Source organism: Dendrobates tinctorius, unplaced genomic scaffold (assembly GCF_039654945.1).
Source record: "Dendrobates tinctorius isolate UK_male_01 unplaced genomic scaffold, ASM3965494v1 ptg000155l, whole genome shotgun sequence".
In the NCBI taxonomy this organism is placed as follows: Eukaryota; Metazoa; Chordata; class Amphibia; order Anura; family Dendrobatidae; genus Dendrobates; species Dendrobates tinctorius.
The window spans coordinates 4915554-4929048 of record NW_027361822.1 but is presented as its reverse complement, the minus strand read 5'-3'; the positions used below and the strand labels follow the sequence as shown (position 1 = coordinate 4929048).

Here is a 13495-nt window from a genome sequence, read left to right as displayed (position 1 = left end):
GCTCACTGGCCAATCACAACCATGCCAATACTTGGCATGGTTGTGATGACTCTAGAAGTGCCTACAGCCTAAAAGTTTGTTGATTGGCTGTGCTGCAACCTTTGTGCAAACTTTATTAGGCATCCGAACCCAAACAGAAAAACTGGACATCCTGTTTAGTCTGTGTTCAGGGTTCTGTACCGGACACTAGGTATCCGGTAACAGCCTAGAACTTTAGAGTTCAGGTTCACTCATACCTACTATTTAACCCCCTAAAGTCAGTACTTTGTGGAGCTTCTTTTTGCGGCAATTAAAGCTGAAGATCGCTGTGGATAAATCTCTATGAGCTTTCCACATCTTGCCGCTGAGGTTTTTGCCCAATCTTCAAGGCAAAATTGCTCCATCTCCATCAATTTTTTTTTAACTCAAATAGATTTTTATTAAGAAATTTACATCAATATGATAATTACAGTGAGAGAAACATTTTCTGTTTTAACAAACAAATCCCATATAACAAAACAGCCCCTCCCTCCTCGCCCGGACAGCTTACGATATCTTATCAGCATGATCTGTACCATTATATATATTCAAAACATACATCATCTAGGAGAGTAGTATGGATGCGCATTCCATACGCGTATATCCAAAAGACCATAACTCATACTTTCAGCTCACCCCAACTCCAGCCATGGCATCCATAGTTTATCATACATCACCAATTTTCCCCTCTTCTTGTAGACTCCCTTCTCCTGCTTAGTGACATGCTTTACATAATTAAGGTATTCTCTTCTCGAAGGTGGCTCCTCCCTAATCCAGTTCCATCACTATCCCCTTCCTAGCCATATATAACAGCCTGGCAATTGCCAACTTGAAAGAATTTTCCACATTTATCTCCTCCCCATATCCCAACAGACAAACCACTGGCTCCCTCGGGATCGTGCATCTATAAGCCCCTTCTATCCGACTTATAACCACCACTCAAAAACCAGACAGCCTAGGACACGTCCACATCATATGAAACATTCCAGCGTTCTTACTTTTACATTGGGGACATTCAGAGGTAGATCGCAGACCAGCCTTATACAAAACCTCCGGAGATCTACATTATACACTCTATGCAGAATAAAAAGCTGGAGCAGCCTGTATGGTTCACTCAAAAACAGTTTCGGTATCCATTCGAAAACAGACTACCATATTTCATCCTCCAAGCAGCTCAACTCTCTTTCCCAAATATTCCTCGCATTGATGGGAAATCTCAGCAGATGGGTATGCAACAAATCTCTAAGGAGGAGATGACCTCCCTTGCAGAACCATCTCCGCAAACATACTCCAACACCAAGTCTCCCTGGATATTGAGATGGTCAGCCCTGTTCTGAGCCCTATGTGCATGTTTCATTCTTGCATATTGAAACACCCCAGCGGCCCTAAGACCAAACTCCGCCTGCAGCTGAGAAAAGGGTTTCCGCTCTCGCTGGTCCAATATCTGGAAAACATAGCGTATCCCCTTTGCCTGCCATTCCGGTAAATTTCCCAGTGCCATAAACCCCGGTAAATTATTATTATACCATAGTGGAGAAAACCTTGTTAGGCCGGTGACCCCACGAATTTGTTTAACCCGTTCCCACAGTTTATAAATCAAAAATAATGTTGGGTAAGTCTTCCCAAGTACGCCCAGGGAACCGTCCTCCAAGCTCTGTACAACAGGACACCTTCTCGTGACCCCTTCAATAAGACGCTGTATTACGTTAGAAGTCCCCTCGTGCGTCCAACCTCTAAGGTGCTGGCACTGAGCCGCAAGAAAATATATTTCTGGATTAGGCAAAGCCAACCCCCCCTATCCTTAGGCCGTTTCGAAGCTTGGTATGGGGGAAACAGTATCCTCATGTCTCTAACTTAATACGAGGATACTGTTTCCCCCATACCAAGCTTCGAAATAAAGAATCTTAAATTAATCTTATTTGCTTAAACCTCTCACGGGTTATCCAAATAGGAGAGTTATGCAGGACATACAGCACCTTAGCCATCAGAATCATTTTAATAATGTTAACTCGGCCCACCACCGACAAATGTAATTTGTTCCAGGCCCCAACCTTCGCCCTAAGAATCCCCAGAGTAGGGTCCAGGTTCCCATGCAGGTAGTCCGTAACCGGGAGAGAAATCCGTATCCCAAGATATTTAAATTGGTCTACAACCTTAAGTCTACCCCCAACTACTGCATCTCCCCCCTCCTCTCCTGTGTTATCCACCCTAAACAGAATTGATTTATTCCAGTTTATCACCAACCCCCGACAAATACCCAAATTTCTCAATGATTCGAATGGCACGTCCAGGGAAGAGCGGGGATCACACAAGAACAATAATATATCGTCCGCATAGAGCGCTATCTTTTCCTCAATGGCCCCATATTTGAACCCCGAGACCTCAGCAGACTGTCGGATCCTTGCGGCCAGTGGTTCCACAGCCAGAGCAGGAGAGAGTGTACACCCCTGCCTCGTCCCTCTATGTAGCTTTATGGTGTGTGATAATTCCCCATTCACTCTAATTCTAGCCACTGGTTGAGCGTACAGCAATTAAACCCAAGATATGAATTGCGGCCCAAAGCCTATACAGTGCAATACCTGCCAGAAATATCCCCACTCCACACTATCAAACGCCTTATGGGCATCTAACGATGCGATAACCCTCTGACCACAGTTGTCGGCCTGCAGCAGCACATTCATAAAAAGCCTTCTCAGGTTAATGGCTGTGGACCTGTCCAGCATAAAGCCAGACTGATCCGGATGTATCAACTCAGAAATTACACCCGACAACCGGTCTGCCAACACCCTGGCCAGGAGCTTCACATCTGTTGTGAGCAGAGAAATTGGGCAGTATGATTCAGACAAACGTGGATCCTTATCTTCCTTTGGAATTACCACAATTATTGCTTCTCTCATGGATGCTGGCAAAGACCCTCTACTCTTAGCGTCTTCTAAGACCAATCTTAATCTGGACACCATCACCTCTTTCATTCCTTTATAAATTTCGACTGGTAACCCGTCTACCCCCGATGCTTTCCCTTTGGACATAGACACTAGTGCCCGACTTATTTCCTCATCTATGATAGGTGCCTCCATACATTCCCGATCATCCTGTCCCAGTCTAGGTAACTCAAGTCCCTGTAAAAATGTTCCCGTTTCTCCCGCTGATGCCCCCACCCAAGAGGAGTATAAATCTGTATAAAAGTCCGTAAAGGCCCCTAAGATATCAGAGGTCTCCGACACCTTCGTGCCATTTCCCGAGATCAGCAAGTGCACATGTGAGGTACTCCTCTGGGCAGACGCCACCAGCGACAACATGTGGCCCACTGTCTCCCCCTCCTGGTAATAAGCCAGCTGCCGAAACCCCCTTTTCCTCTCCGCCTTTGCCAATAGAATCCAATCCATATTTCCCTGGGCTTCTTTTAACCGTTTCCCTGCCTCTGGGGTGCCAAGCGTAATCATCTCGTCCTCTGCTCCTCCACGGCCCTCTCCACCTGTTTTGCCAGCCGTTTGCACCTACTAATATCCCTAAACAGTAGACCTCTCAGATACGCTTTCATAGCCTCCCATATAGTTGATCATAGAATCATAGAATCGTAGAGTTGGAAGGGACCTCCTGGGCCATCTGGTCCAACCCCCTGCTCAAAGCAGGATTCGCTAAATCATCCCAGTCAGATGTCTGTCCAGCCTCTGTTTGAAGACTTCCATTGAAGGAGAACTCACCACTTCTCGTGGCAGCTTGTTCCACTCAGTGATCACTCTAACTGTCAAAAAGTTTTTTCTAATATCTAATCTGTGTCTCCTCCCATTCAGTTTCATCCCATTGCTTCTAGTCTTTCCTTGTGCAAATGAGAATAAAGTTGATCCTTCTACAATGTGACAGCGCTTTAGATATTTGTAGACAGCTATTAAGTCTCCTCTCAGTCTTCTCTTTTGCAAACTAAACATTCCCAAATCCTGCAACCTTTCCTCATAAGACAGGGTTTGCAGACCGGTCACCATTCTGGTCGCTCTTTTCTGAACTTGCTCCAGTTTGTTGATGTCTTTTTTAAAATGTGGTGCCCAAAACTGGACACAATATTCCAGATGAGGTCTGACCAAAGAGGAGTAGAGGGAAATAATGACTTCACGTGATCTAGACTGTATGCTTCTGTTAATACATCCTAGAATTGCATTTGCCTTTTTTGCTGCTGCATCACACTGTTGACTCATATTCAGTCTGTGATCTATTAGTATACCCAAGTCTTTTTCACATGTGCTGTTGTATCAGTACTTCCATCATTTAGCTCGAAGAACTCCACTACCTCCCCCTCCAGATCCACACTATATAGCCAATTAGGGTGTATTTTCCACTCTCCCCTGCGCGCCGCCTGTGACCCCGTCGGCCGCAACTCCACCTCAATTGGACTATGGTCCGAGAAAATCCTCGGCAAGTACCTCACTTCCCCCACCATTGCGTCCAACAAACCATTACCAAGAGCCATATCGATTCTAGACAGGGCCTCATGGGCAGGTGAGCAACAAGAATATCCCCTACATGCCGCACCCTCCATAAATCAATCATACCAATTTCTCTGACATGTACCGAACGCAGTAGTATTACTCTCAGACCTATTCCTCGCGTTCTTATTTTTGTCCCAAAAGTCATCACATATATTATTAAGGTCACCAATACTTAACACTGGCAACGTTCCCCACTGTCCAGTCAACTCCAGCACTTCCCTAATTTTCCTGCAGGAACATGGAGGCGGAATGTACATAGCTGCCACATACATCAACATCTCAAACATTTTACACATCACTACTACATATTGTCCATCCACATCCACATGCACCCCAACTTCCTCATAACGTACCCCCGCCGAGACCAGTACCGACACTCCGCTTGAGTAGGTGGAGTAGGTAGAGTGATACGCTTTTTGTATTCAGTTCCGACGTAAGACATCAATCCTCTCACGCCCTAGATGTGTCTCAAGCAGGCATATCATAGAGGCTCTCTGTTCTCGAGCATGCTGCAAAACAGCCGCTTGCCTTGTTCTGTCTGCTAGGCCTCTTACATTCCAGCTCAATATCTTAACACGGTCTCCCATCACACCACTCATCCTTCCTTGAAATGTCTACTGCTTCCAATACCAGCTGTCCAAACTCTCCCCCCCAAACCCCCCCCCAAAAAAAAAAACTATAGTATATTCCTCTCCTCGAGAGCGGGGCTCCTCTGCCCAATACACACACTCTCTTGTGTTCGACTTTCCCCTCCCGCCACCACTGAAAACTCAACTCTTTTCATTGGTGCAAAACTTCCAGAACATTCCACAGTGAAGAGAAATTACAGTGCGTCACCGCAGCACTCCAATTCAAATCTCCATCTCCTCCCACACTGTGTATTAAAACAACTTCAAAAAGAACCTGTAATTAGACAGATCGAACATTTCAAAATCTGAAAAGAGTGCCAACAGGGAGCATGTATCTAGGAGACTCAGTTCTCCCATTCCAGACATGAAAAACAACTCACACCCAAACTAACACAGATGCTCAGTCCCCATTGGCTTGTAATTTTTTAGCATTAATGTCGTTCCACTGTGTAGCGTCCTCTGGTGTAAGAAAAAACTGGACTTTTTCAAAGGCTACTACCCGCAGCCTCGCAGGGAACAGCATGGAGTACTGCACCCCCAGCTCCCTCAAACGTCTCTTGACCCCAGTAAATTTCATTCTCTGTTTTTGGACCACAGCAGAATAATCCGGATAGATGGCAATCCTCTGTCCGTTGACAGTTAGATCCTCCTTTTCTCTGGCCCTCCTGAGAATAATGTCTCTGTCCCTGTAGTTCAGTATTTTGGCAAGCACAGTACGGGGGTTAGTACCCAGGGCAGGGGGTTGTGGAGGGACCCTGAGGGCTCTTTCAACAGCAAAAACTTTTGTCAGCATCTCAGCTCCAATTTTCTCCCTCAGCCAACGTTCAATAAACTCAGTAAGATTTGTCCCCTCTGTTTTTTCCAGCAGACCCACTATACGGAGGTTATTCCTTCTGGACCTGTTTTCCAGGTCCTCATTTTTTGCAGCCAGTTCCGACAGTGCCTGATCAAACTTTTTCTCCGCTTTCTGCAACTTTACTATATGGTCTTCTGCAGTGCTCACCCTCTCCATTACTGCACCCATGCACTTATCCACCTTCACCAGAGCGGTATTTATGTGAGCCATTTCACCTTTTACCTCCTGCAACTGCATGGATAGGGTATTTAGGGTCTGCTTGCATGAGGAGACCAATGTAAAGACATCCCTCAGGGTCGGCTCCCTTCCCGGTATCTCTTCATTCTGTGCCTCTGTCACCACAGCCACACTACTCCCCCCTGCCCCCTTCTGTACCTCTGTCTCTCCTTCAGAAGTCACTTCCTCCTCCTCCATATCCGATCCATCTCCTTCTGGTATCTCTGCCTCCTCCACAGCATCCATCCGTGCGAACTTCTGGAACTTTGCAGCGGCCGCCATGCGCCGCAGACAAGTGGCGTTAACCTTTGCGGCTTCCTCCCTGGCCGCGGCGCCATCTTGTATGGCTCCTGCCTCTCCTCCACCCGCGTCTTGCTGCCTCTGTCTGGTCATCTCTCCCTCTGCAGACCGCCCGACCGGCACTTCTCCATTCCCGGGACCTTCAGGTGGCAGTCAGCACTTAATTTAGAGCAGGCAGCGAGACCTGCACAGGATTAATCGCTGAATGGCGGCGGGAGCTCTCTCCTGAGCGTCCTCTCACATGGCCAGCTAGTGCTCCATCTCCATCAAAGTTAGTTGGTTTCCTCTGGTGAACAGTAATCGTCACGTCCAACCACAGATTCTTAATTGGATTAAGGACTGGACTTTGACTAGGTAACTCCAAAACATTTACACGTTTACCCTTAAACCTCTCGAGTGTTGCTTTAGCGAAATGCTTGGTATCATTGTCTTGTTGAAGGGTGAACCTCCTTCCCAGTCTCAAATCACGGGCAGACTGAAACAGGTTTTCTCACAAATACGCCTGTATTTCACACCATCCATCTTCCCCTCGACTCGGACAATTTTTCCTACTGCCAAAAAACTACCCCACAGCATGATGCTGCCACCACCCTGTTTCACTATTAGTATGGTGGTGAGCTGTGTTGGTTTGATGACAGATATAGCATTTACCTTGGTGGCCAAAAAGTTCAATTTTGGTGTCATGTGGCTACAGCACTTCCTCCATACATTTGGGAAGTCTCCCACATGTCTGTTATAAAACTCAAAATGAGCTTTACAATTTTTTATGTGTAAGTAAAGGCTTTTTTTTTTTGCCCACTCTTTTTCATAAAGGCCACCTCTCTGTAGTGTATGTGGGTCGCCCTCCCAGGGCTGTGGGGTACTCGGTACCAGGCCGGTGTCAGGGGAATGTGTCACAGCAGCGGTGACCCGGTCCGTGGCCTTGGGCGCCCAAGTCAATGGCGGAATGTAGTTGTAGTTAATGGAATGGAATAGTTTGTGACGCCACCTGTGGTGCTCGGCAATGGAGGTGTTAAGTCGACGCTGCAGACAGATCCTCTGGAACAAATGGTATGGTGCAGCAGTGATGGTATAGCCCTCCACAGGCAAGGCTGGTGTCCCAGGGCAGTGTAGTTATAATGGTTGTGGAAAGGCGCAGGAAGCGTAAAGGATGGTGCCCAGATGTAGTGGTGCTGAGCGGGTTGGCGCAAGAATGAATGGAGGACACCAAGGCCTGCAGTTCCAAAGCTTTACTCGCAGTCTGCGGTACACAAGGGTGCCTGCCTCCGGGCCATGTCCTCCGGGTCAGAGACTCAGCCAACCTCCAGGCCAGATGAGAAGCTCCTCTCCAACACTCCGCCAACATGTACCTTTCCTGAACGACTCCTCTATTGCGCCTTAAATTGTGAAGGTCTCCAGTACCATGGTACTCTGGAGTTCCTCTGGATGTTCCTAACAATTCTACTCGTATGGCAGACAGCTGTAGCCTCTCTCGGGGACTCCTTTCACCGGAGTCCTGGCTCTCTATTCAATTGCTGTTGTGCCCAAAGTCTTAGTTGGGAGTAGTGCATTTACAGCCAACTACTCCACCGGTGTCTGCTGCAGAACCATAAGTGTCCATACAACCTCTGGGACCGGGCCCCGGCCTTGCGCTGAGAACCTATAGGCAGGGTTCCTCTTCCAACCCACGTCTCCTCTCTGTTCTCCTACTCCTTCGTTCCATACTGAGCCTTCTCTCTCTTATGGAAGCTTAGGTTGCAGTTCTATGTTTTTCTCCTTCTGTTCCTTTCCCATGCCAGCTCGCTCAGATCACTGAGGCAGCTGCAGCACTCCTTCCTCCATCCCTTCTTCCAGGGATCCCCACTCTTCCCGAGTGGCTTCCTTCCTCACTCACCTTCTGTCAGACTGAACCCCGTCAGACTGCCCTGTAATCCTTCACTTTCCCCCTCTTTTATATATCTCAACTCCACCCACCTCCCAGCACATCCAGTGTTCCAAGCAGGGCACCACCAGAGGTGCTCTGCTACTCTCTAAGCACTGAGCCGCAATGTGGTTGTGCAGAGCTACCCTGTTGTTTGGGGTGCGAGTGTTGGAGCGTGGAAAGGAGTTCCCCCCTTACCTGGATGGTGGGGCACTACACCTTAGGAGAAGGTGCAGTACCTCTGTGGCGACTGAGCCTCAGGGGCGCCACATATGGCTTATTGTGGTCGTATGGACACACATTCCAGTCTCTACTTTGGAACTTTTCAGCTCATTCAGGGTTACCTTTTGGTCTCTGTGCTGACTCTCTGATTAATGGCCTCCTTGCCAGAGCTAAGCGTTTTGGGGGCAGCTCTCTTGACAGGTTTGATGTGGTGCCGTGGTATTTCCATTTGTTTATAATGGATTTGATGGTGCTCCGAGGATATATATATATATATATATATATATATATATATAATATTTTTTTTTATAACCCAACTCAACCGCTTAACAACTTTGTCCCTGACTTGTTTGGAGATCTCCTTGGTCTTCATGGTGTTATTTGATTAGTGGTTCCTCTTTCTTAATGGTGTTGAAGCCTCTGTGACCTTTCAGAAAAGGTGTGTATACTGACAGACCACGTGACACTTAGATTGCACACAGGTGGACTTCCTTTCACTAAGCATATGACTAGTGAAGGGAATTGCTTGCCCCAGAAATGCTTAGTGGCTTCAAAGCAAACGAGGTGGATACATATGCACATGGCCACTTTTATTTATTTTATCCCATAAATTTAATATTTGCCTATATTGTGTACTTTATCAACTTATATTATTTAGTGTTGATGCATCACAACAAATAGGATTACAAAAGTATTTAAACATCGGTTGTAATGTAACAAGATGGGTAAAAAAAATTCAGTAGAGGTGAATACATTCCCAATCCACTGTATCTTGAAATCTATCTATCTCTTCTCTCATCGTCCCCCTGCCCAGCCGTCGAGTACACGTCTCCCTGAAATATGCTTGAGTCCTCCGTTGACTTACTTTATGCTCAGTACTCGAGTCGAGCCGATTGGAGAGTCCAACTTGCTTGATTCCAGTACCGAGCACTTGAACAGTTTACTGCTCAATCACCGCTAATAGAGAGACAGAGATAGATGATAGTTCGACCACTAGATATACTTGGTTTCAGTGCGGCCGGAAACTCAAATGAGCTTCTTACGGCGAGAGCGAGAACACTTCGCTGGAGCTCTTCAGCTCACAAAGAGGCTGATAGAGGAGATTTTTCACACCCAGCAGGAGAATTTCTGGCTTCCATTCAGCGAGCGGCTCAGATGATTCAGCTTATTACGGGGACGTTAGCACTCGAGCACCACCCGACACTGTTGAATATTTAATCGAGCCCTCCAATGTCAGATCAAGTATCGAGCAGTGCTGAGTATGCTCGCCCATCACTAGGACCTTAGTGCAGTTAATCCAGTAGGAGACCTTTTTTGACAGTACATTTTAGTAAACTCTGACGATATAATACTTTACTAGGGGACTTTGTGGTGACATACTACTGAGCAAGGAGGCTGCATGGGGACATAATACTGTGCCAGAGGGTCATGTGAAAGACATTGCATAGGGGGCTCTTTGGAGACATCACACTGTGCAGAGAGCATTTGTGGGGACAAACTACCGTCTATGGTTCTGTGTAGCCACATTATACTATGTACAGGGCTGTGTGGGTACGTTAAAACTATGTAAGGGGACCATGTGGCGACATCACACTTTATGAAGGGACATCTTTCTATGTAGCAAGACTTTGTGGGAACATATTGTGCAGGGGAGTTTTGTGAAGATCTAGTACTGTGCAATGGGGCTGCGAGATCATACAATGTCGAAATGTGCAAAGACTGAATTACATAATCGGTATTATTTTATATAAACTTTTTAAAAAAAAAGCGGTAATTTATTGTTTAGTTACTACAAGTATTGTCACATGTATTGGCAGTAGCAGTGAGTCAGTAGACTTAATTCTGCTCAATATTAAGCGATAAAAATGAGCATAAAACTATAATAATTTGCAGAATTAAGTATGACTGATTTGGTCGCCTCCACAACAGTCAGTCTTTCATATGGCTCTTTGTGAAAATGTATTTGCCCACGCCTTCTGTCAGAAACATTAGCAACCTAAGGCTATGTGCACACGTTGCGGATTCTGCTGCGTTTCCACAGCGTTTTTGGCCCTGCGGAAACGCAGCAGTTCTGCAGACATGGTACAGTACCATGTTAGCCTATGGTATTTCAAATCCGCTGTGCTCACGCTGCGTTTTTTTCCACGCAGTTTTGCTGCGGTTTACAAACTGCAACATGTCAATTCTTTGTGCGGATTCCGCAGCGGTTTCACACCTTTAACATAGTAGAGGTGTGAAACCGCAGGGCAAAACCACAGGCTAATCCGCAGTCGAATGCCTGCACTGGGGCACACAGGCCACCCAGATTTCCTGAGCACCTGATAGGTACTCTTCTTGCATTGTGGCATATACTGGGAAGCACAAACAAGCTATACTCGGTCAAGGATTTCATACTTAAGAAAGTATTAGATTATCTCATATGCAATGTTTTGATATTATCCAAAAACTGAGTTATGGGTTAAAATCAATAGGTGGTGAATGTGTAGTGCTCGCTGCAGAGTACTATCAGAAGATGGCCAGCAAATGAGTACTTCTGGCACTAAAAACAGCTGATCGGCAGGAGTGCCGAACCCTGACCGAACAGACATTGATTACCTATTCTTAAGATAGGTTATCAATGAAAAAGTAGTAGGCAACCTCTTTAATTTAGAAATGTTATGTAACAAATTTATAATTTCTTGGTTATAGAATTTTAAAAAAGTAATACCAGATTGTTTTTTTTTTGGCAGAAGATTGTCCTAGAAGTTCAGAAGGATATCTGATATCTTCAGATTTTATAACAGATGATCGTGATATGATAGAAGATGTGCATGAAATTGATGTAATCATTCCAGCTATACCTTCACCCCTTCAAAGCAAAGATTTGTCATATGATCATTTTCAACAAGTCCTATCTACTAATTCATTAGCTACTGTTAAACAAAATAATCACCAAAGCACTGTTGAACATCAGAAAATGTACAAAGATGAAAGACCATTTTCATGTTCAGAATGTGGAAGAAGTTTTACAATTAGATCAAATCTTGCGAAACATGAGAGGATTCACACCGGGGAGAGGCCATTTCCATGTTCAGAATGCAATAAATGTTTTAACCAGCATTCAGATCTTGCTAGACATCAGAGAATTCATACAGGGGAGAAGCCATTTTCATGTTCGGAATGTGGAAAATGTTTTACAGATAAATCAAATCTTGGTAAACATGAGAGAGGTCACACAGGGGAGAAGCCATTTTTATGTTCAGAATGTGGTAAATGCTTTCGCCAGAATGCAGAACTTGTCAGACATCAGAGAATTCACACAGGGGTGAAGCCTTTTTCATGTTCGGAATGTGGAAAATGTTTTACCGTTAAATCAAGTCTCAATAAACATGAGAGAAATCACACAGAGGAGAAGCCATTTTCGTGTACAGAGTGTGGGAAATGTTTTGGCCACAAATCTGATCTTGACGAGCATCAAAAAATTCACTCGGGGAAGAATCCCCTTTCATGTCTTGAATGTGGAAAAATTTTCAATTGGAAATCATATCTTGTCAATCATCAAAAAACTCATATGAAGAAGCAATTTTCCTGTTCAGATTGTGGGAAATGTTTTAAACTGAAATCTTCTTTTGTTTCTCATCAGAAAATTCACATAAGGGCAAAGTCATTTTAATCTTTCGAACGAGGGAAACATTTTAGTGTAAATTCACTTCTCTTTTCTTACACATCAAAGAACTTATCAATTGAAGAAACCAATTTCAGATTGCTGTAAAAAAAATATTCAGAAATCAAGTCTTGGCGGCAATTAAAAAAACTCCCACTGGAGAAACTTCCTCCATTTTCTTGCTCTAAATATGGAAAATATTCACAGAAATCAGGTCTTGTTAAAAACCAAAGGAGATACACAGGAAAAAAAACTATTTTAATGTACTGTATGTGGTAAATGATTTACCAAAAATCATTATTTTATCTTGTTTCTTTTAAAAGGACCAGAAATAAATTCAACATTGTATTAAAGTCATAGGTCATCAAAAGATGTACTAGTTAGTGAGGACACCAGTTTCAGCAGAGCTTGGTTTATCTGACATCAATCCAGTAAAAAAATTCCACTTCTTGTGGAAACCTGCCACTAACCTTTTGGTCATACCATTGTCAAAATTGGGCTGCCATCGGTGGCACAAAAACATAATCTCTTTGGAAGGAATCAGATTCAAAAAGACCTTAGCAGCACCTGTGTACATGGTGGAGCCTCTGGAAACTTAGGAAGACGATTAGCGAAAACAGCATCTCAAAGCCATCACTGCTTGCCAGACTGAACTATCATCCAGCTGATAGTTTTTTTTTTTTAATTTTTTTATTAAGGGTAAGTATAATATTTCTTGCACCGTGATAGTTATTTTCATAATTATGTATCTTATCATAAACATGCAAAATGTATCTACCCTTAACACACATACATTAACTCTAGATAGCAGTGCAAGTCATATTTCTAAATGGATGCCAAATAAAAGTAGCGGTCACCAGGGAGAGCAGGGAAGGCGGTGAAGGAGGATTATTAAACGGGGTGGTCCAATGCAGCTCCAGCCGTAAACCTCCAATGGAGGATAAAAAGCTAGGACAGTGTGAGTGTACGGTCAGAGGAGCGCTAAGGACACAAGGACAAAACAAAGGTTTCTTTAGCCCACAACGCGTTTCGACGACAGTCCGTCTTCATCATGAAGACGGACTGCCGTCGAAACACATTGTGGGCTAAAGAAACCTTTGTTTTGTCCTTGTGTCCTTAGCGCTCCTTTGACCATACACTCACATTGTCCTATATTTCTAAACGGGGAACTATGATTTGAACATTTGTGAAATGTTTTCTTTAGGCAGCTGTCTTTTATATGTTTGA

General features: G+C 44.7%; 1 protein-coding gene across 1 annotated transcript in view; it reads left to right on the top strand.

The window, feature by feature from the left end:
* LOC141050986 (oocyte zinc finger protein XlCOF7.1-like) overlaps positions 1-13256 on the top strand; it is a 28876-nt gene extending 15620 nt beyond the window's left edge. The window contains exon 7 of the mRNA XM_073547756.1: positions 11355-13256. Coding sequence (XP_073403857.1) covers positions 11355-12277 — 923 coding nt within the window. The 3' untranslated portion in view covers positions 12278-13256. The remainder of the gene's footprint in view (positions 1-11354) is intronic.
* Positions 13257-13495: the final 239 nt, after the last annotated feature.